The following is a 25153-nucleotide window of genomic DNA, read 5'->3' on the forward strand; positions in this document are numbered from 1 at the left end:
TTGCATGAGCCACATCAGTTAACATCATTTGAATTATCAAATCAAATCAAAGTTTATTTGTCACGTGCGCCGAATACAACAGGTGTAGACCTTACAGTGAAATGCTTACTTACAGGCTCTAACCAATAGTGTGTGTGTGTGTGTGTGTGTGTGTGTGTGTGTGTGTGTGTGTGTGTGTGTGTGTGTGTGTAGGTAAGTAAAGAAATAAAACAACAGTGGAAAATAAGAGTAGCAAGGCTATATACAGACACTGGTTAGTCAGGCTTATTGAGGTAGTATGTACATGTAGATATGGTTAAAGTGCATATATGATGAACAGAGAGTAGCAGTAGTGTAAAAGGAGGGGTTGGCGGGAGGTGGGACACAATGCAGATAGCCCAGTTAGCCAATGTGTGGGAGCACTGGTTGGTCGGGCCAATTGAGGTAGTATGTACATAGATGTATGGTTAAAGTGACTATGCATATAAGCTCAACAGAGAGTAGCAGCAGCGTAAAAGACGGGTTGGGGGGAGGCACACAATGTAAATAGTCCGGGTAACCATTGGTTACCTGTTCAGAAGTCTTATGGCTTGGGGGTAAAAACTGTTGAGAAGCCTTTTTGTCCTAGACTTGGCACTCCGGTACCGCTTGCCATGCGGTAGTAGAGAGAACAGTCTATGACTGGGGTGGCTGGGGTCTTTGACAATTTTTAGGGCCTTCCTCTGACACCGCCTGGTGTAGAGGTCCTGGATGGCAGGCAGCTTTGCCCCGGTGATGTATTGGGCCGTACGCACTACCCTCTGAAGTGCCTTGCGGTCAGAGGCCGAGCAATTGCCGTACCAGGCAGTGATGCAACCGGTCAGGATGCTCTCGATGTTGCAGCTGTAGAACCTTTTGAGGATCTCAGGACCCATGCCAAATCTTTTTAGTTTCCTGAGGGGGAATAGGCTTTGTCGTGCCCTCTTCACGACTGTCTTGGTGTGTTTGGACCATTCTAGTTTGTTGTTGATGTGGACACCAAGGGATTTGAAGCTCTCAACCTGCTCCACTACAGCCCCGTCGATGAGAATGGGGACGTGCTCGGTGCTTTTTTTCCTGTAGTCCACAATCTTCTCCTTAGTCTTGGTTACGTTGAGGGATAGGTTGTTATTCTGGCACCACCCGGCCAGGTCTCTGACCTCCTCCCTATAGGCTGTCTCATTGTTGTCGGTGATCAGGCCTACCACTGTTGTGTCGTCTGCAAACTTAATGATGGTGTTGGTCTCGTGCCTGGCCATGCAGTCGTGGGTGAACAGGGAGTACAGGAGGGGACTGAGCACTCACCCCTGGGGAGCTCAAGTGTTGAGGATCAGTGTGGCAGATGTGTTGCTACCTACCCTCACCACCTGGGGGCGACCCGTCATTCTACATTACCATGGAAATGATTGCATCACAATACCAGGGAGCCATTGCGAGTATAATCATGAGTGTACCAGTCAAATTGGCAGGGTTAGAGGTTCCAACCATGGAGTTAGGAATTAGAATGGACATGAACCCAATTAGTCATTAGAATCGCCAGTTGCCCATCCCTGATGTACATTTAACCAGTTCCAAAATCCCAAACTACGGTTCACAATGCTCCCACATATGGAAATCGAGCCTGCAAGAAGAGCTATTTGGCTCCAGGCTATTTGACGTGGGAACTGTGGGACACTGTGTCCAAGGAGGTACAAGTAGCTATATGTGTGGAAAACATTTCATCACAAGTAAGACATTTAACTTGTTTAGTTTAGGCTGTTTGAAACTCCGCTCATTACTTGTAGCTGTAAAGTCCGTTTGTTTGTGTTGTTGGTCTTGGCTATCTAGCTAGCACTCACTCACGTGGCTGCTAGCACCGTCATGAAAAGGGGCATGAGTGAAGCCCTTCAATATTACATTTTTCTAAGTTGTGAGATCGCTCGGGAGCAGACAATGTTTAAAATAGGGGTGTGTGCCCAGTACTCGGACAAAACTATCAACTGTCAATTTACGGATACGAGTACAAGTATGGCCATGTCGGCACAGCCCTAGTTGAAAAGTAATCTTTAGACATGTACTTTTCTTAAATGTAGTTTTGACTAAAACAAGCAGAAAACAAGAAAATTGTGTTTGAAAAAGGTAATTTTTTTTGCTGTGAGCCAATGGGGTAACCGCAGGTTGTTTTCCCCCACATGCGGGCAAGGCCGCGACATTCTATCTAATAGCGACTGGGACCATTCTGGAACTTTGAGGATTTGTGACATAGCCTCTCTAGTAATTTAATAGGATTTCTATGGTTCCAACTTCAAAGTCCGTTCTATTCATTCTATTTCTATGTGTGCTACTGCTCTATTGTGCCTAGGCAACCAAAGACGTGTTTGTTTACTTGTTTCAGCAAGGAACAACAAAGTTTCAGCACGTTAAGAGTCCATGTTATGACCGAAACAGACTCAACCGCACGCCGTCCTGTTTTCAGTCGGTTGTTCGTTCCACACACACAAAATGTATTTTACCGGTTATGACTGCTGCAAAGATTCAACACTGGCTACATGATGATGTCCCACAATCACCTGCCGCCACTGCAGTGTGTTCCGCACAATTGGGGACATGGTGGCGAGTTCTAAATGTTGAATAAAATTCAACATTTCGAATTTTCGTCGGCTGTCGATGATGGCTCCCAAACTTGAGCCAATCAGAGCAGGAGGGTGCTCTTCCCACAAGAGAATTTGACAGAATTTTGGCTGTGCAGTCCACAGCGACCGAACACCTTTTACGCCATTTATGTTTTAAGCTTGAGTCCACCGAATACAACCATGCTGCCATCTTTAGACTATTGTCTCTCATCAGGGCCACATTTGTTGTGTGCACTACAGCCATGGCAGAGCTCACAGTTTCCCAATACACATAAATAATGATCTCCAAAATAGTTTAAAAGAAAAGTTTTGAGATATGATATGGATGGAAAATACCACCCGTAGTCTCTCAATAAACATCCATCCACCTCCCCTATGCCATATCCTCATTTTGCCTACATACTTACAGGCTCAAAGAGAAAACGCAATGCAGACCAGTGCCCTTCTATGTGTACTCTAGTGTTCAGTGAGATTAAAAAGAAGAAAAAGGATGACAAGTATTAGAACAAAAAGATATCTGTATTTGACACTCTCAACCCCATCCTCATTTTGTATTTAAGGAGCAGCTTCATAACAAGAACGAGTATCCCCATGCTGCAGGGTTTGCCTTAGGGAAGTGAACTTTTACATGGAGACTGGATGCAGCCATACATCCAAGTGTTGTTCTTCTAAGGTTAAGACATGGAGGTAGTTGTTTCTGTACAGGGTAGTTACACTGAAGTTGTCAATGTTGAACCATACATGTACCAGGGAGTTTTTTTGGCCAGGCTTAAATATCCTGGTTTGGTTGGAACTTGAAACTCCTAGCCCAGAATGCCAAGTAGGTTCTCCAACGCCTAGGGAGATTTGAATTTACTATACTGATTTGAATCAGTGAAAATGTGTTGTTTTGTGTTGTTGTTAAACGAGTTTCACTCTCAAGATGAATTATTAAGCAGCTAAATGTAAGAACAAGTCTTGTCTTGTAACTGGCTGGCAGTCTGGCACCCTACAGTGCCGGCAATTGAGAGTTCTGAATCTCCATTTAACAACTCTACTGCCTATGTTCATCCCAGTGCACATAGTCAGAATGTAGACCTAAAGTTTGATGTGCATGTGGCTATGGTGTGCGAGAACACACCAGTGAACTTCTGTACTTGTTGGTCAAAAATGGTAATTACATGATTGTGGGTCTCTTGACTTCTGTATGACTTTTAAAGTCATTCTTAATATGAGATTTTCTTTTCATGTCTATTTTGAATGACATCCGTAGGTCTGTCGATGGCTCATGGCTAACAAGATTCTCATTATATTTCGATTAGCATGCAAGCACTTGTGGCCTCGCAGTCCAGGTTAAAAGTGATCCCTAGCAGCGCTGACAGTTAACAGGGTCCCCCTGGCGAAGGTTTAAGGGTGCAAGTGGATTGATGTTTGGGAGGTTTGGGGGTCAACCAGACTGAGAACAGTGTTAAAGCTGTCTGTCTCTCTTAGCCATGACTGTCGGTCTATCTGTGGCATTGATGTGAGAGCTGCTGCTGCTGTAGTGTACTCAAATACTGGCTTGGAGGGAAAGAAGTTGGGGGGTGCCTTCTAAAGGAGCAAGTATCCTACAAGATGACAGAGTAGCCTGGTGAGTAAGGCTACTATTATGTACAGAGTTAGAAGTGTGTGTGAGTGCATGCGTCGTGTTTGTTTGATTAGGGATGGATGAGTGGCTGATTATGGGTCATTAGTATTATCAGACTAATGTAATCAATTGGGAATTTGTTTCTTTGAAACCATTGATTAACATCAGGAAAACATTGATTCAACTGTGCTTCAGATGTTGAATAATTTCAAGTGTAAATCCTCTAAAATATTTGTTAAGAAAAGATACGTGACCTAAAACATTTAGACTCTACACGTCAATAACACAGCAGGACATTTTGCTTTTCTAGGTCTGTGGATTGATGTAGTTTGAAACCTGTTTGTTGTTAATTTCCAAAAGGCAAAAATTGACTTTCTCCTCCTCCAGGTATGTGGACGACGTGATATCGAGGATCGGCCGGATGTTCCCAGACATGGCGATTGAACTCTTCCGACCTAATGGGACATCGGCAGTACTTCTGGTAAGATTCTTCCTCACCACCGGGCATCCAATACGTCTCTGGTTCAAGACGTTCTGCTTCGCTCACTTTCAACATCTGACCAATTATTGAAATTTGGAGGGCACCTCCCAATATAAATATATAAACAAGCTGACCAAGATGATATTTGCATGGTGTCAACGATATCCACAAAAGAGCACTGAAATGCAAGCTATGCACACAGTTTTTCCTCCATCGGATTTCAGGATGGAGGGTGCCCTGGCCAAGTGCAGGTTGCTGACCATGAATGCCAAAAGAATGAATGGATTAATGCACTATTATTGTGTGTACATTCTTTGACAAGAAAACCATGAAAGAGGAACTGGGTCAAGTTCCTTGACCAATGATTGTCATGTACAGTGCAGATGAAAGGGTACTTACTGTACGACTGCTGTTCATGCAGGAGGTAGAATATAGAGAAACCTCTTCAATCGTCTGACCAACACTAGGTTCTCACTCAGCTCTGCTTTGCTCCAAGTTTTATTTCAACAAAGTGCTTAAGGATTCAAAGAGGACTTGTCGTGTTAAATATTAATACTACCTGTAATTATTAACATGGTTCCCTGGGATGTGTGGTGGAGCTCTGCTCTACAGAAACATACCACAGAACTATACAGCTGCTCTTCTTTACTGTCTCTTACCACAGAAAATGCCCTACCGTGATGATTATGTTCAAAATCATGTCCACATATTACTGACAGGTGTGTGTCTCCTAGTGTTGCACGGTATACTGGTACCACAGTAATATCACGGTACCAAAACGTCATGATCATTACGATACCAACGTTTTAGAATACTGTAGTACCGTTTCATATGATATTACCAGATTTTTCGGACCTACCAGTCTAAAGAAACCAACTGGCGCCTGTTATAAAAATGTTTTATAGTCAATTTTGTTTATAAATTCAGCTACATTTTTTTTAAACAACAACTATTCTTATTAAACGCGAAGCGAGAAATGTCCACTACAAAAGTCACGGACATCTCACGTATGGCAGCTGTGTTCAGTCAGCCACATCCCCTTCCAGCTATCACTCACCTGCTTGTCTTCGTCCGCTCTTCCTGTGTGTCTATTCTTCCATCAGTTTTTAAAATATAATTTAGCGATGATGGTGAGCGGGGATGCAGACCCTTAAGTCTTCTTTGGTTACAGGTCCATTTGATACATTGGAGCAGTGCGCAAAGTCAGCTCTGCTCTACTTTATGCAAATTGCACACGGCCACCACTGCCGTTAAGGAATCAGGTGGAGCAGATGTTTGCTTGAAAATCTTCTGTTCCTGAAACATAGTTCCACCTGTCATTAGTTCCGGGCAAGCACAACCAATAAAGATGGTGGTTTGCCAATCATCACCGTGTCTGGTTTTCCAATTCTATATAATGTCGCTTTGCTAGAATACAGAGACAAAATCATAAGGTCATTGGCCTGGAGAAAGATTGCAGCGAATGTTGGTGTTGATGGTGGGTGAAGAGAGATTTGCACAACAATGGTTGCTGCTAGCTTGCTATGAACATCAATCAACCTAAACTTCAAAGCCACCATTTGTGAATGTGTTGACTAAATTAAATTGTGAAATTTGTCCACCAAAGGATAGAAATCACCAGTAACACGCATTATATCATTGTAAATGATACACTAAGCATGAATTTCCCATGTCATATGCTAGCAACTGGACATTATGATTATCATATATTATAGCGCTTTCATTATACTTGTGTCATGACATTGACGATTATAGTTCCCTTCCTGCAAAATACACAGGCCTGCATGTAAAATGCAATGAATGGGTACATTGGGTAAAGGAAATTGACTTGCAAACATTGTTGTACAAATCAACGTCGACACCAAAATCTCTTCAATCCTCCTCCATGCCATTGACCTTCTGATTAATGTGGCTCCCAACACCCCATTTATTTTGTTTTTGACATTTTTAATTAGCCTACAAATTGTCAGCTCCATATTTTCATGTACTGTACCTAGAATACAACAGTTGGATTTGCACTAAACAATTTCATGTCAGAAAAATCATGTACAAAATCTGGCTTGAAATAGCTTGTTTACATAAGTATTCAGACCCTTTGCTATGAGACTCAAAATTGAGCTCAGCTGCATCCTGTTTCCATTGGTCATCTTTGAGATGTTTCTACAACTTGATTGGAGTCCAGCTGTGGTAAATTCAATTGATTGGACATGATTTGGAATGGCACACACCTGTCTATATAAGGTCCCACAGTTGACAGTGCATGTCAGAGCAAAAACCAAGCCATGAGGTCGAAGGAATTGTCCGTATAGCTCCGAGACAGGATTGTGTCGAGGCAGAGTTCTGGGGAAGGCTACCAAAACATTTCTGCAGCATTGAAGGTCGCCAAGAACAGTGGCCTCCATCATTCTTAAATGGAAGAAGTTTGGAACCACCAATACTCCCTAGAGCTGGCCACCCAACCAAACTCCGCAATCGGGGGAGAAGGGTCTTGGTCAGGGAGGTGACCAAGAACCCGATGGTCACTCTGGCAGAGCTTCAGAGTTTCTCTATGGAGATGGGAGAACCTTCCAGAAGGACAACCATCTCTGCAACACTCCACCAATCAGGGACTGGGAGACTAGTCAGGATCGAGGGAAAGATGAACAGAGCAGAGTACAGAGAGATCCTTGATGAAAACCTGCTCCAGAGTGCCGCTCAGGACCTCAGACTGGGGTGAAGGTTCACCTTCAAACAGGACAATGACCCTAAGCACACAACCAAGACAACACAGGAGTGGCTTTGGGACAAGTCTCTGAATGTCCTTGAGTGGCTCAGCCAGAGCCCAGACTTGAACCAGATCAAACATCTCTGGAGAGACCTGAAAATAGCTGTGCAGCAACGCTCCCCATCCAACCTGACAGAGCTTGAGAGGATCTGCAGAGAAGAATGAGAGAAACTCCCCAAGTACAGGTGTGCCAAGCTTATAGCGTCATACCCAAGAAGACTTGAGGCTGTAATCGCTGCCAAAGGTGCTTTAACAAAGTACCGAGCAAAGGGTCTGAATACTTATGTAAATGTGATATTTCCTTCTTTTTTTTTATACCGGTTTTTGCTTTGTCATTATGTGATATTGTGTGTAGACTGATGAGGGGAAATCCATTTTAGTATAAAAGTGTAAAGTAACAAAGTGGGAAAAGTCAAGGGGTCTGAATATTTTCAGAGTGTACTGTACAAGGATATGCCAGTAGTCTCTTGGGACATTCACTGGGACCTCTTCATAAGCATGCAGGCTTTCACAGCGCTCTATGTCTAAGAAGAGACATCACAAAGAAACAGGCTTCATTATATTACAATTAGACAGTCCTGACTTATCTCTCTGTCTTCTTAGTTTCCTATCGAGGACTGTAACTGGAGAATATTTCATCCCACAACCTGCCCTATCAAACCAGCTAGTACACCTACCAGCCAGTATGGATTTGGCTTCACACCAATCACATAAAAAGGAAAACGTAATTCACAGAACTTGAATTGTTGCATCTAGTTGTGTCTTTTTCCTCCGGTGGCTGGCTAGCTAGCTAAAATTGTTTCTTTCCTAAATTACCCATGGATGGAGATAGGGATTTGGATTTGTGGTTTTACTTAATTCTCTGTACTGGCCAATGATTTTAACGGTGATTATGATTCAACCATAAATTCATACATTGTGCCTCTGGCCTGAGATGATGGAAGTTCCATATGTAGCTAGATAGTAGGCTCATGTTAACTAGCTGGCCTGGTACACTGGCCTGGCACAAAACATTGTCGAATCATGACTCGGTGATCTTCAAGTCAGAGCTCTAGAAGGAGACCCGAGTTCCCGACTTGGAATTCCGAGTTGGATGACCATTGAAAACGTATTTTCCCAGTCGGACGTCATTTTTCCCCGAGTTCCCAGCTCTCTTTAACTCAGTGAAGTCTGAGATTTCCCAGTTCTGAGTTTCCATTTGTTTTGAACGCGGCAGAAGTCATGCTGAAAAGCAGGCTAGTGGTTGCTTTGCAACACTTGCAGTTAGCCACTGATTCCTTCCAAACCACTCTTTGTTGGATTTGCGATTTCCAACTTGTAGTTAACAAAGATACGTTATATCTATAATTTATCTTCATATGACAAGGATTGAAAAGGATTTGCCAGTAGATTGTCGACGTGATTCATGACGATGACTGCTTGTCTAGCTTACTAGCTAAGATTTTGAAAGTGTGATGTTCACATGATCAGTCCAATCAAAGCTATGGTAGATATAACGTGATTTGATATCATTTTATCTGTGGCCAATGACTTTGAGTCGCCTTGGATGGGCACTTCAAATGTAACTCTATGGCAGCAGCCAAGGGGCTTGAATTTTCGAGCTCTCCCTGTAGATTTACATTGTAGAATAATAGTAAAGACATCAAAACCATTAAATAACAGACATGGAATCATGTAGTAACCAAAAAAGTGTTTTACAAATCAAAATATATTTGATTTTTGCGATTCTTCAAAGTAGCCACCCTTTGCCTTGACAACTTTGCACACTCTTGGCATTCTCTCAACCAGCTTCACCTAGAATGCTTTTCCAACAGTCTTGAAGAAGTTCCCACATATGCTGAGCACTTGTTGGTTGCTTTTCCTTCACTTTGCGGTCCAACTCCTACCAAACCATCTCAATTGGGTTGAGGTCGGGTGATTGTGGAGGCCAGGTCATCTGATGCAGCACTCATCACTCTCCTTCTTGGTCAAATAGCCCTTACACAGCCTTAAGGTGTGTTTTATGTCATTGTCCTGTTGAAAAATAAATGATAGTCTCACTAAGCGCAAACCAGATGTGATGGTGTGTCACTGCAGAATGCTGTGGTACCCATGCTGGTTAAGTGTGCCTTGAATTCTAAATAAATCACCGACAGTGTCACCAGCAAAGCACCATCACGCCTCCTCCTCCATGCTTCACGGTGGGAACCACACATGCGGAGATTATCCGTTCGCCTACTCTACGTCTTACAAAGACATGGCGGTTGGAAACAAAATGACAGATTTCCACCGGTCTAATGTCCATTGCTCTGAGGCTGGTAGCTCTAATGAACTTATTCTCTGCAGCAGAGGTAACTCTGGTATCTCTAACTCTGGGTCTTCCATTCCTGTGGCGATCCTCATGAGAACCAGCTTAATCATAGTGCTTAATGGTTTTTGTGACTGCACTTGGAGAATCAAGAGGTAGTCACCTGGATTGCATTTCAATTAACATGTGTGCCTTAAGATAATTTGTGGAATTTCTTTCCTTAATGCGTTTGAGCCAATCAGTTGTGTTATGACAAAGCAGGAGTGGTATACAGAAGATAGCCCTATTTGGTAAAACCAAGTACATACAGTTGAAGTCGGAAGTTTACAAACACTTAGGTTGGAGTCATTAGAACTAGTTTTTCAACCACTCCACACATTTCTTGTTAACAAACTATAGTTTTTGGCAAGTCGGTTAGGACATCTACTTTGTGCATGACAAGTCATTTTTCCAACAACTGGTTACAGACAGATTATTTCATTTATAATTCACTGTTTCACAATTCCAGTGGGTCAGAAGTTTACATGCACCAAGTTGACTGTGCCTTTAAACAGCTTGGAAAATTCCAGAAAATGATGTCATGGAAGCTTCTGATAGGCTAATTGACATAATTTGAGTCAATTGGAGGTGTACCTGTGGATGTATTTGAAGGCCTACCTTCAAACTCAGTGCCTCTTTGCATGGGAAAATTAAAAGAAATCAGCCAAGACATCAGAAAAAAAACTGTAGACCTCCACAAGTCTGGTTCATCCTTGGGAGCAAATTCCAAACGCCTGAAGGTACCACGTTTATCTGAACAAACAATAGAATGCAAGTATAAACACCACGCAGCCGTCATACCGCTCAGGAAGGAGACACGTTCTGTCTCCTGGAGATAAACGTACTTTGGTGCGAAAAGTGCAAATCAATCCCAGAACAACAGCAAAGGACCTTGTGAAGATGCTGGAGGAAACAGGTACAAAAGTATCTATATCCACAGTAAAATGAGTCCTATATCGACATAACCTGAAAGGCCGCTCAGCAAGGAAGAAACCACTGCTCCAAAACCGCCGTAAAAAAAGACAGACTACGGTTTGCAACTGCACATGGGGGCAAAGATCGTACTTTTTGGAGAAATGTCCTCTGGTCTGATGAAACAAAAAGAGAACTGTTTGGCCATAATGACCATCGTTATGTTTGGAGGAAAAAGAGGGAGGCTTGCAAGCCAAAGAACACCATCCCGACCGTGAAGCACGGGGGTGGCAGCATCATGTTATGGGGGTGCTTTGCTGCAGGAGGGACCGGTGCACTTCATAAAATTATGTGGATATATTGAAGTAACATCTCAAGACATCAGTCAGGAAGTTAAAGCTGGTCGCAAATAGGTCTTCCAAATGGACAATGACCCCAAGCATACTTCCAAAGTTGTAGAAAAATGGCTTAAGGATAACAAAGTCAAGGTAAAGGAGTGGCCATCACCAAGCCCTGACCTCAATCCTATAGAACATTTGTGGACAGAACTGAAAAAGCGTGTGCGAGCAAGGAGGCCTACATCCTGACTCAGTTACAGCTCTGTTAGGAGGAATGGGCCAAAATTCACCCAACTTATTGTGGGAAGCTTGTGGAAGGCTACCCGAAACGTTTGACCCAAGTTAAACAATTTAAAGGCAATGCTACCAAATACTAATTGAGTGTATGTAAACTTCTGACCCACTGGGAATGTGATGAAAGAAATAAAAGCTGAAATAAATCATTCGCTCTACTATTATTCTGACATTTCACATTCTTAAAATAAAGTGGTGATCCTAACTGACTTAAGACAGGGAATTTTTACTAGGATTAAATGTCAAGAATTGTGAAAAACTGAGTTTAAATGTATTTGGTTAAGGTGTATGTAAACTTCCGACTTCAACTGTATGTGACTCACCGCCTGGACTCGGTCTTCTGTAGCAACATTTGAAATTGTGTTTTTTACATTGGATAAAAGTAGAGACTCCGAGCTACAAGATGGTATATCATACACTGTATTTGAGGAAACAATGGGAAAGTAATTTTGCTTTGAAAGTTGATCAACTTGTAAAATCACTTTTGAGAAAACCATCTTTCAATGTTTTGGTACTACTATTGGAGTGCCCTTCTTTGTCTACACCCATTCAGCATTGTCCACACCCTTTTAAGCCTTAGCCCCACCCATCTCTTTAAGGGTTGATCCGAGCATTCTGTACTAACTAGCCAGCTACTTCCAGACGTCTAAGAGAGAGAGAAAAGCTCACTGAACATTACTCGCCCTAGCAGAGCTGGTTAGGCTGTTATGTTATCAAGAGCGTTGGTGACTGCAACTGTGCTGCTGGCAAGAATTGAATTACGCTTTGTTGCCGACTTTTACTGACACCGGACATATTCAAAAGGGTGTTGAGCGTTCAAAAATTAATCAGTTATTCTGCTCTCTGGCACACTAAGATGAGAGTCTTTTGTTAAGAAATGTAGCTAGATATCTAGCTATGTAAACAATGAATTCCAACGCATGACGTAATGTTAGGACGCTAGCGTAATAGTAAACTAACTTGAAATGGAAATACTTTGTCAAAATTAGAGTGGAGTCTTTTGTTAAGACATGTAGCTAGCTAAACAATGGACCATAATCACAACTCATGACGTTACTACCCTGCTAAAATCTGCAGGTAGCTAACCAACCAGGTTCTATGGCTATAACTAGTCAAGCAAATGTGTCTGAGATACGAAGAATAAGATCATACACAAGATCATACACATAACGTTAGCTAGCAACCCAGCCAGCTAACGTTAGCTAGCTAACAGTACACTTGAAATGAAACCACTTTCTGTCAAAATTTGAAACGTGTAATATCTGAAAATGTAGCTAGCTAGACTATCTTATCGGTATACATCATTGTTGGACGCGTCTCTTGTCTGATGCCATACATGGTTGCCCTTAGTTTGACGATGTAATCCAGACTGGTGTTTTCTCCGTCTCCTTAGCTATCATACTCGAATTCCACTGATTTCAAAACTCGGCCCTCCAGAAAGTGGAGAGCATACATATAACGTTAGCTAGCGAGCCAGCCAGCTAACAGTACACTTTAACTTGACATTAGGTTTATGCAGTTTTACTACTCAATAATTTTTTTTTAAAGCCGCGTTTGACATGATTACCTAGATATACTGACCAGCTCCAATAGACAGAAGCGTGCTATATGGCAGACCAATCCAAACTCATCTCTCGGCATGTCCAGCCCACTCATTATCTTAGCCAATCATGGCTAGCGGGACGGTTGCTCACTTTTTCTGTGGCTAAACCAACTAGGCTCATAATTTAACAATTTTATTCGTATTTACAGATGGCACACAAGTTCGATATTAAGGCACATGAAAGTTCACATGTTCGAGAAGGCATTTCTGCCAAAAAACACATTTTGATAAAAAACTAATGTTTCACGGTCAAACAGCTGAGGTCGTGACTTGCGACATATGCCTAGTTTGCTGAATCGGGTCACATATTATGGCAAGAACAGCTCAAATAAGCAAAGAGAAACAACAGTCCATCATTACTTTAAGACATGAAGATCAGTCAATGCATAACATTTCAAGTCGTTTTTTGGTAGAACAAACGCATAACGTTTAGAAAATGACAAAAAGCATCCCGGGAACAGGACGAACAAGATGCTACGCCACTGAACATTTTCCCCTGCGGTATTGCGATACTACTTGGTATCATGATGCTTGGACTGGTATCGTATCGTTAGTAAAATGTTGGTATTGTGACAACACTAGTCTCTCCAGGTCGGTGCCCCTACTGACTGGTCACTGGTCAGTCTTGCCATTTTCATCATGACCGCCAGGTTGTCAGCACTCAGCATGCACTTTGACCTTCCACTTAAGCCTGCCTCTCAGCTAAAATGACGCTAAGAGCACTTCATGCGCCACTACTGTGTCCAACTCTAATCCATTGGGCATGCAAAACAGAAATGAGAGGATAAAGAGAGAGGGGTGGAGAGGGAGAGTAAGAAAGAGAGAGGCTGGCAGCGGAGAGAGACAGGAAGATTAGACATACTCCATCCCCAACAGTGGGCGTTCACTGGTTCACACCCACGGGGCACTGGCTCACAGATGGCCCAGTTGGCAGGCTGGCAGCTCCCAGCTCTACTTCCAGTCCTGGCCTCCATAGTACACCTAGGCCTCATTACCTCACCGTCACTGGCACTGCAGATCTCCAAAGAACATCAACACTTACCGTGTGCATTGTCAGTTAAGTACAAGCAACCCGAAAGTCGGTTTCTTGCAGATGCATTTGTTAATGGACTGTTAGTGTTGTAACAATCACCAAAAGTGTGTGTTTGGCCACTGTTAAAGCAGTCATAACTTGTCCATTCTCTCAGTGGGTTATTGTTGGTTGGAATTAGAAATGCGCTCGCCTCGATAATGTATGCGTCGCCCCTCAGTCAGAATACAATGCACATCAGTATCAGATTGTTCTGAATAGGAGGTTAGCTTTCCAAAAGCACAGAATGTTTTCTACTGTAACAGAAGATGATGAACACAACTTAAGGGCTTGCCTGTAGGGGTAGGGGTGCTTGTCCTTGAAGGAATAAAGTGAAGCTCTACATCTGCCTCTGTTTTTCTCCATATAATATGATCCTGGGAGAGGGATGCCATGCATTGTTGTGAAATGCGACAGCTGAAGAAAGTATGTTCTGCGGAGGGATATCAATAGCGTAGAGCAGAGATGATCAAATGGTTTTAGCCGCGGGCTGATTTTTCTTGAGCGCATGGTCAGGGGGCCGGAACATAATTCTAAATCATTTGTAGACTGAGTGGTAATACGTTGGAACAGATTTCTAAAATTAAAATCATTTGGAACTGATTTGCTGGTGTTTTTAGTTTGTCCCAATAAATAAATAAAAAACGTTTCGTTTTTTTGCTCAGAAAACTGGGGGGGGGTTCTTATCCTCTGGCGTAGAGGATCTCTTCTGATAACCTGAAGTTGAAAATGAAAGGGAAAGGGGGGATACTTAGTCAGTTGTACAACTGAATGGATTCTACTGAAGTGTGTCTTCCTGGCCATGCGTGTGTTTTGTTATTCGCGCTCTCTCTCTTACGTCACTCACTCACACGTTCTCTGCCCAGCTGTGTGTTAACGGCTGTTTGTGAAGTGTGTCAGTAGCGAGAGGGATGCAGTGTTAATTGAGGCTGATGCTTGAGGCTATTAGCGCTTTGGGTGACGCCTTCATCAGCCACACCCCAACCATCCCGATCTCACTCTTCTCTCACTCTCTTTTCCCTGCAGCGTAAGCCTCCAGAATTTCTGTATGCATGAGTTAAATGTACAGATCATCTATGTTCACCATTCAGGCAACCGTATAGGCTATTCATTAGATTTGACCTAAATCCCATCCATAACCTCTTCTTATTTCTTGTATTTTGTCAAATAGAGCAATGTTGTCTGTCAGATCATATCACTGATGATCCATCTGAGACAATACTGAAATCTAAAAGATGAGCACGTAAAAAACAAAAACGTTTCACTGCATCTTGGTAGTCGTTGTTGAAGCTCAGAGTTGTTTGTTGCTTCTTTTGACACCTTTGAGAGGAGCTGTACATGGGGCTCATTAATTGACCTTGTTGGGATATCGATCCAAATTAAAAACTTTGTTTCCCACCTCAGGGTCGCTGCAGCGGAACGGAACACCCAGGCCAGGGGCGGTATGTAAGGGGAGCGGGGCGGGTTGGCACTGCTCCATGTGTGGAATATTGACAGAATATCCTCTGACTAGCTTAATGCTGAGGAGGAGAGAACCTCCAGGCGCTGAGGTCAGGCCAGGGAGTAGTGTTGCCTTGATTTGTCGCTAGACTTCACAGCACCAATTTGCTTTGCTGCTGTACCCGACGTAGTGTTTTCACCCCCCTTTCCGTCGCACATTTCCCGTCGCACACACCCCCCTCCTTGTCCTCGGTTGCAACACTCACTACCGAGTTCCAAACTGCCTCTGGAAGCAAAGTCAGCACAATAACTGTTCGTCGGGATCTTCATGAAATGGGTTTTCATGGCCGAGCAGTCGCACACAAGCCTAAGATCACCATGCGCAATGCCAAGCGTCGGCTGGAGTTGCGTAAAGCTCGCCGCCATTGGACTCTGGAGCAGTGGAAATGCATTCTCTTTAGTGATGAATCAAGCTTCACCATCTGGCAGTTCGACGGACAAATCTGACTTTGGCGGATGCCAGGAGACCGCTACCAACCCCAATGCATAGTGCCAACTGTAATGTTTGGTGGGGGAGTAATATTGATCTGGGGGTGTTTTTCATGGTTCGGGCTAGGCCCATTTTCCAACATCTAGTGGAAAGCCTTCCCAGAAGAGTGGAGTCTGTTATAGCAGCAAAGGGGGTGACCAACTCCATATTAATGCCCATGATTTTGGAACGAGATGTTCTAAGAGCAGGTGTCCACATACTTTTGGTCATGTAGTGTATCTGAATTCGTCACTATACTCTTTTACCAATACATCTCACTGGAGTGGTCTGAACTTGGCAGCCAGATGGGCAAATAAGTCCTGTTTTGGTGATTTTTAATTTTTTTAAATTCCTACTGAATGAAAAGAAGATCTAAAATAGTGGAGGGGTTTCCATCATAAGTCCAAGTGATCCCTCTCACACTTATTTCACCAGTTCAAAGAAGGAACTGATTCACCTTCAACAATTCCCTCCCCCTAGTGTCACACAGTGGCATTGTTGGGTTTCATGGAGTTTTTCTTCAGAACAAATGATTAACTGTCAAGAGGAAGGGGAATTGGTGTTTTTTTCCCTACCATTTGTTGCCCACAGCCACACAACTTCATAAACCTTATTCCTTGAGGTGACATATCAGTGGGCTATAGTTTGGGATCTTGAATTATGAGCCTCTCCGTGTCTGTGACGTGTGCTGCGGAGGTAGCACGTGGAAACTGCAGAGCCTTTTATTGCAGGGCAGACTGTCCTCTTTCTCTGACGCTCTCTTTTTTTTCTCCATCTCAGCGTGTCGGCACTCTTTTTATCTAACAGGACAATAGAGGACGTCAGTCACATCCACTTTTTGCTTGGTAACTTTCACTTTTTAATCGCGTCTCCAATTTGTTGTGTGCTCTGCTCTCTACTATATGCGCTCGGCTGCCCACTCTCTTGCTAAATAAAACGTACCACCATCTGTGAGCCTATGCTGCAGCCATGGACAGAAATGCACTTTCACTTTTCCTAATTAACCACACTAGGCCTGCTCATCGGCGCCCTAGGTGGAGCTCTGCTCTACCCACTGGCTACTGGAGCCCTGCCAGGGCCATACTTTTAGTCTGGGCACCAGGAAAGCACTTCGGAAATGTATAAAGTACAGCCAACTAGGTAGTCAGTCTCATTTGTAGTCATTTCAAACAAGTTTGAAACCTTCATAAAAGATGCAGTGGAGAAGACCTGAGTGTAGAGAGAAGTCTTAGACTCTACGATTATGCTGACCATTGTGGTTGTGAATATGTCAGACATAATCTGTCAACAGTTGTTCAGGAATGAGACCTGTAGATCAATTCCTAGTATAAGCGTACATGTACCTGTGCGTCTGTGTGAGCGCACAGCTTTCTTCTGTCCCATTTCACTGGGTAGACAGAGCCTGAAGCAGATGGTCTGTATTTTAGCGCCTAAGTAAGTATTCAGACCCTTTGCTATGAGACTCGAAATTGAGCTCAGGTGCATCCTGTTTCCATTGATTATTTTCTTCACCTTTATTTAACCAGGTAGGCCAGTTGAGAACAAGTTCTCATTTACAACTGCGACCTGGCCAAGATAAAGCAAAGCAGTGCGACAAAAACAACAACACAGAGTTACAGATAAACAAACGTACAGTCAATAATTCAATAGAAAAATCTATGTACAGTGTGTGCAAATGTAGAAGATTAGGGAGGTAAGGCAATAAATAGGCCATAGAGGCGAAATAATTACAATTTAGCATTAACACTGGAGTGATAGATGTGCAGATGATGATGTGCATGTAGAGATACTGGGGTGCAAAAGAGCAAGAGGGTAAGTAATAATATGGGGATGAGGTAGTTGGGTGTGCTATTTACAGATTGGCTGTGTACAGGTACAGTGATCAGTAAGCTGTTCTGACAGCTGATGCTTAAAGTTAGAGAGGGAGTTATAAGTCTCCAGCTTCAGTGATTTTTGCAATTCGTTCCAGTCATTGGCAGCAGAGAACTGTAAGGAAAGGCGGCCTAAGGAAGTGTTGGCTTTGGGGATGACCAGTGAAATATACCTGCTGGAGCGCGTGCTACTGGTGGGTGTTGCTATGGTGAACAGTGAGCTGAGATAAGGCGGGGCTTTACCTAGCAAAGACTTATAGATGACCTGGAGCCAGTAGGTTTGGCGACGAATATGTAGCGAGGGCCAGCCAACGAGAGCATACAGGTCTCAGTGGTGGGTAGTATATGGGGCTTTGGTGACAAAACGGATGGCACTGTGATAGACTACATCCAGTTTACTGAGTAGAGTGTTGGAGGCTATTTTATAAATGACATCGCCAAAGTCAAGGATTGGTAGGATAGTCAGTTTTACGAGAGTATGTTTGGCAGCATGAGTGAAGGAGGCTTTGTTGCGAAATAGGAAGCCGATTCTAGATTTCATTTTAAATTGGAGATGCTTAATGTGAGTCTGGAAGGAGAGTTTACAGTCTAATCAGACACCTAGGTATTTGTAGTTGTCCACATATTCTAGGTCGGAACCGTCCAGAGTAGTGATGCTAGTCAGGCGGGCGGGTGCAGGCAGCGATCGGTTGAAGAGCATGCATTTAGTTTTACTAGCATTTAGAAGCAGTTGGAGACCACGGAAGGAGTGTTGTATGGCATTGAAGCTCGTCTGGAGGTTAGTTAGCACAGTGTCCAAAGAAGGGCCAGAAGTATACAGAATGGTGTCGTCTGCATAGAGGTGGATCAGAGAATCACCAGCAGCAAGAGCGACATCATTGATATATTCAGAGAAAAGAGTCGGCCTTAGAATTGAACCCTGTGGCACCCCCATAGAGACTGCCTGAGGTCCAGACAACAGGCCCTCCGATTTGACACACTGAACTCTGAGAAGCAGTTGGTGAACTAGGCGAGGCAGTCATTTGAGAAACCAAGGCTATTGAGTTTGCCGAAAAGAATGCGGTGATTGACAGAGTCGAAAGCCTTGGCCAGTTCGATGAAGACGGTTGTACAGTACTGTCTTTTATCAATGGCAGTTATGATATCGTTTAGGACCTTGAGCGTGGCTGAGGTGCACCCGTGACCAGCTCAGAAACCAGATTGCATAGCGGAGAAGGTACGGTGTGATTCGAAATGGTCGGTGATCTGTTTGTTAACTTGGCTTTCGAAGATTTTAGAAAGGCAGGGCAGGATGGATATAGGTCTATAACAGTTTGGGTCTAGAGCACATATGTCAGAGTCAAGGCCCGCGGGCCACATCCGGCCCGCGAGAAGGTTTTTTACGGCCCCTGGGATGATCTTGATTTATTATTAGAACCGGCCCGCAGACCGCAGCAAGCCGGCAGCCCGCAGATCTTTTACACGCACCAATACTACATTTCCCACAATGCAACGGTGACGCACCGAGCAGTAGGCTGCTTCATTTCAATATTTATTGGCACAGCAGTCGTCAGCATCACAGTAAAATTAACTTTCAGATACCCATCAAAAATGGCAAAACGGAAGGTGCACACTATTTGTTTTCACTGCATGTTACTTCTCCTTAAACAAAGTGTTGTTTTTGATTAATAGATTTTTGCACTTTATTTTATTGTATTTCAATCCAATTATATTTTAAAAATATTTCAGTTGAGTGGATGATAGAAAATTGCTATTATTGTTTTTTTCTTTGAAGTAAATTTAGCCCACTTTTGCTAAAATAGAAAATATAGGCTACTGATGGTGCCTTGAATACCGGTTTCTTTCATTTAATGTTCATGTTATGGGGATTTTTATATAAAGGAAATTTGTCTTTTGTGTCTGTTGAAAATTAAAGATTACTGACAGAGCCATAAGAAAATATTGCTTTATTTATCTGATCATATTGGAATATATTTGTTAGGTTTTCAGTAGGTTCAATTAGGTTCACTAGACTATATGCGTCATTTAAAAATTTTTCAATGAACATTCGAACAGTCCGGCCCTCGGCTTGTAGCTAAATTTTTTATTTGGCCCTCCGTCCATTTGACTTTGACACCCCTGGTCTAGAGTGTCTCCCCCTTTGAAGAGCGGGATGACCGTGGCAGCTTTCCAATCTTTGGGGATCTCAGACGATACGAAAGAGAGGTTGAAAAGGCTAGTAATAGGGGTTGCAACATTTTCGGCAGATAATTTTAGAGAGGTTCCAGATTGTCTAGCCCAGCTGATGTGTAGGGATCCAGATTTTGCAGCTCTTTCAGAACATCAGCTATCTGGATTTGGGTGAAGGAGAAGCGGGGGGGAGGGGGCTTTGGCAAGTTGCTGCTGCAGGGGGTGCAGAGCTGTTGGCCAGGGTAGGGGTAACCAGGTGGAAAGCATGGCCAGCCGTAGAAAAATTATCATAGATCTATTGGTGGTGACAGTGTTTCCTAGCCTCAGTGCAGTGGGCAGCTGGGAGGAGGTGCTCTTGTTCTTCATGGACTTTAGAGTGTCCCAAAACTTTTTGGAGTTAGTGCTGCAGGATGCACGTTTCTGTTAGGAAAGCTACGGTTAGCTTTTTCAAACTGACTGTGTATATTGGTTCCTGACTTCCCTGAAAAGTTGCATATCGCGGGGGCTATTCGATGCTAATGCAGAACACCACAGGATGTTTTTGTGCTGGTCAAGAGCAGTCAAGTCTGGGGTAAACCAAGGGCTTTTTCTGTTCTTAGTTCAACATTTTTTGAAAGGGGCATGCTTATTTAAGATGGTGAGGAAAGAACTTTTAAAGAGCAACCAGGCATCCTCTACTGACAGGATGAGGTCAATATCCTTCCAGGATACCCGGGCCAGGTCGATTAGAAAGGCATGCTCGCCAAAGTGTTTTAGGGATCAATTGACAGGGATGAGGGGTGGTCGTTTGACTGCGGACCCATTACGGACGCAGGGAATGAGGCAGTGATCGCCGAGATCCTGGTTGAAGACAGCAGAGGTTTATTTAAATGGCAAGTTGGTCAGGATGATATCTAAGAGAGTGGTGGTTACAGATGTAGGGTTGTACCTCATAGGTTCCTTGATCATTTGTGTGAGATTGAGGGCATCTAGCTTAGATTGTAGGATGGCCGGGGTTTTAAGAATATCCCAGTTTAGGTCACCTAACAGTACGAACTCTGAAGATAGATGGGGGGAAAATCAATTCACATGTGGTGTCCAGGGCACAGCTGGGGGCTCTATAACAAGCGGCAACAGTGAGAGACTTGTTTTTGGTAAGGTGGATTTTTTAAAGTAGAAGCTCGAATTGTTTGGGCACAGACCTGGATAGTATGACAGAACTCTGCAGGCTATCTCTGCAGTAGATTGCAACTCTGCCCCCTTTGGCACTTCTATCTTGTCTGAAAATGTTGTCGTTGGGTATGGAAATTTCAGGATTTTTGATGGCCTTCCAAAGACAGGATTCAGACACGGCTAGGACATCAGGGTTGGTGGAGTGTGCTAAAGCAGTGAATAAAACAAACTTAGGGAGGAGGCTTCTGATGTTTACATGCATGAAACCAAGGCTTTTACGGTTACAGAAGTCAACAAATGAGAGCGTCTAGGAAATGGGAGTGGTGCTGGGGTCTGCAGGGCCTGGGTTAAGCTCTACATCACCAGAGGAACAGACGAGGAGTAGGATAACGGTACGGCTAAAGGCTATAAGAACTGGTCGTCTAGTGTGTTTGGAACACAGTGGGCGTGGAAGAATAGATTCAAGTAAAGGGTCCAGGCCAAATGGCAAAAGAGGTATTGTAGCCCAATAATCAGCTGGTGGACCTATTCGGCTAGCCGGGAGATGGGCCTAGCTCGAGGCTAGCTCAAGGCTAACTGGTGCTTGCCTTGGGACAGAAACGTTAGCCAGGAGTAGCCACTCGGATTGCAGCTAGCTAGCTGTGATGATCCGGTGTAAAGGTTCAGAGCTTGCGGTAGGAATCCGGAGATGTGGTAGAGAAAAATCAGTCCGATATGCTCTGGGTTGATATCGCGCTGTGCTGACTGGCAGGTATTGACCGAGCTGAGGCTGGCTGTTGTCCGGGTTAACAGTGAAGACCGCTAGCAGTGGCTAACTGACTACTAGCTAGTAGCTATTTAGCTGGCTATATTCTGATGGGGTTTCCGGTTCTAAAGTATAAAAATAGCAGATCCGTACCACATTCGGTGAGGCGGGTTGCAGGAGAGTATATTCAGTCCGTAGATGGAAAGTGATGGAAAGTGAGGTTAAAATATATACGAAATATATACAAGGAAAATTATATTTACACGGGACATGACGGGACAAGACAAAACACACGTCCGACTGCTACGCCATCTTGGATCATCCTTGAGATGTTTCTACAACTTGATTGGAGTCCACCTGTGATAAATTCAATTGATTGGACATGGAAAGGCACACACCTGTCTATATAAGGTTCCACAGTTGACAGTGCGTGTCAGAGAAAAAAACCAGGCCATGAGGTTGAAGGAATTGTCCGTAGAGCTCCAAGACAGGATTGTGTCGAGGCACAGTTCTGGGGAAGGGTACCAAAAAATGTCTGCAGGATTGAAGGTCCCAAAGAACACAGTGGCCTCCATCATTCTTAAATGGAAGAAGATTGGAACCACCAAGACTCTGCCTAGAACTGGCTGCCAAGCTGAGCAGTCAGGGGAGAAGGGCCTTAGTCAGGGAGGTGAACCCGATGGCACAATCTTACAGAGCTCCAGAGTTCCTCTGTGGAGATGGTAGAACTTTCCAGAATGACAACCATCTCTGCAGCACTCCACCAATCAGGGCTTTATGAGAGAGTGGCCAGATGGAAGCCACTCCTCAGTAAAAGGCACATGACAGCCCGCTTTGAGTTTGCCAAAAGGCACCTAAAGGACTCTCAGACCATGAGAAAAACAAGATTCTCTGGTCTGATGAAACCAAGATTGAACTCTTTGGCCTGAATGCCAAGCGTCACATCTGGAGGAAACTATCCCTATGGTGAAAAGCATGGTGGTGGCAGCATCATGCTGTGTGGATGTATTTCAGTGGCAGGGACTGTGAGACTAGTCAGAATCGAGGGAAAGATGAACGGAGTAAACCTGCTCCAGAGCACTCAGGACCTCCGACTGGGGCGAAGGTTAACCTTCCAACAGCAGAACAAGTCTCTGAATGACCCAGCCAGAGCCCGGACTTGAACCCGATCGAACATCTCTGAAGAGACCTGAGCTTGAGAGGATCTTGGGAGTAGAATGGGCGCTTCTTCCCAAATACAAGTGTGCCAAGCTTGTCGCATCCCAAGAAGATTCGAGGCTGTAATCGCTGCAAAGGTCCTTAAAGAAACTACTGAGGAAAGGGTCTGAATACTTATGTAAATGTGATATTTCAGTTACATTCATTTTTTATTAATTTGCAAACATTTCTTTACCTGTTTTTGCTTTTTCATTATGGGGTATTGTGTGTAGATTGATGAGGAGGAAAAAACTATTTAAACAATTTTAGAATAAGGCTGTAAAAAAAGTCGAGGGGTCTGAATACTTTCCAAATGCACTGTAGTTGATGTCAATCCACCTTGGAAAAGAAAACCCTGGTGAATTCAGTTGTTTTCAGAACCATTTACAGTACCGTTACAATCAAGTCGATTTAAGACATTTTATCTGTTTAGGATTAGAAATTTGATTCACTCATAAACTGGAAAACAGGAACTATTTTTGTTTTAGCTGCACCACATCAGTGTGTACGGGAGACTGGGGACAATTGTATTTTTTTTTGTCTTTTACGCTATTGCTCAGACGCCACTTGATCTAGGCCAGTCATTTTTTGATGTAAGGAACTTATATCTGTCTCCTGACCATTTGTACCATTTTTAGTTTTTTAGTTCTGTACATATGACCGTTGGATCATAATATTGATTTTAGTTGTAACAGTAGCTGTGGTCAAATGTAACACCTGAAAAATAAACCAAATAAACTCAAATGTTTAATTTAACGTTTTTTAAAGTTAAGTGAGTTTAACTTCATAGACATACAGTGCCTTCAGAAAGTATTCACACCCCTTGACTTTTTCCACATTTTGTTGTGTCAGTCTAAATTTAAAATGGATTCAATTGCGAATTTTTGTCACTAGCCCAGAAACAATGTAAAGTGGAATTATGTTTTTACAAATGTTTACATCATGAATTAAACATTTAAATGTTGAGTCAAAGTATTTAATCCTTTTGTTATGGCAAGCCTAAATAAATTCAGGAGTAAAAATGTACTTAACAAGTCACATAAGTTGCATGGACTCACTCTGTGTGCAGTAATAGTGTTTAACTTGTTATGGCTGCAGGGGCAGTATTGAGTAGCTTGGATGAAAGGTGCACAGAGGTGCCCAGAGTAAACGGCCTGCTCCTCAGTCATAGTTGCTAATATATGCATATTATTAGTAGTATTGGATAGAAAACACTCAAGTTTCTAAAACAGTTTGAATTATGTCTGTGAGTATAACAGAACTCATATGGCGGGCAAAAACCTGAGAAAAAATCCAAACAGGAAGTGGAAATTCTGAGGCTGGTAGATTTTCAACCAAGCTCCCATTGAAATTACAGCGAGATATGGATGAGTTTTCACTTCCTACGGCTTCCACTAGATGTCAACAGTTCGTCAGGTTTTAGTGAACGCGCTTCCCTGACGTTGGATTTGTATACCAAACACGTGACAAAAATAGCTATTTGGACATAAATGATGGACATTACCGAAAAAAAAACATTTCTTGTGGGAGTCCTGGGAGTGCATTCCGACAAAGATCAGCAAAGGTAAGTGAAGATTTATAATTATTTTTATGAGTTTTGTTGACTGCACAATTTGGGCGGGTAACTGTATGGCTTGCTTTTGTGGCTGAACGCTGTTTTCAGATTATTGAATATTGTGTTTTGCCGTAAAGCTTTTTGAAATCTGACACAGCGGTTGCATTAAGAACAAGTTTATCTTTAATTCTATGTAAAACATGTATCTTTCATCAAAGTTTATGATGAGTATTTCTGTTATTTGATGTGGCTCTCTGCAATTTCTCTGGATATTTTGGAGTCATTTCTGAACATGGCGCCAATGTAAACAGAGGTTTTTGGATATAAATATGAACAAGACATATATGTATTGTGTAATATGAAGTCCTATGAGTGTCATCTGAGGAAGATCATCAAAGATTAGTGATTCATTTTATCTCTATTTGTGCATTTTGTGACTCCTGTCTTTGGCTGGAAAAATGGCAGAATTTTTCTTTGAGTTGGTGGTGACCTA

General features: G+C 43.1%; 1 protein-coding gene across 1 annotated transcript in view; it reads left to right on the forward strand.

The window, feature by feature from the left end:
• LOC120063059 (mediator of RNA polymerase II transcription subunit 27-like) overlaps nucleotides 1-25153 on the forward strand; it is a 90437-nt gene that overhangs the window by 47797 nt on the left and 17487 nt on the right. The window contains exon 4 of the mRNA XM_039013186.1: nucleotides 4603-4696. Within this exon, the coding sequence (XP_038869114.1) occupies nucleotides 4603-4696 (94 nt within the window). The remainder of the gene's footprint in view (nucleotides 1-4602; nucleotides 4697-25153) is intronic.

This window comes from Salvelinus namaycush, chromosome 18, assembly GCF_016432855.1.
Source record: "Salvelinus namaycush isolate Seneca chromosome 18, SaNama_1.0, whole genome shotgun sequence".
NCBI lineage: Eukaryota > Metazoa > Chordata > Actinopteri > Salmoniformes > Salmonidae > Salvelinus > Salvelinus namaycush.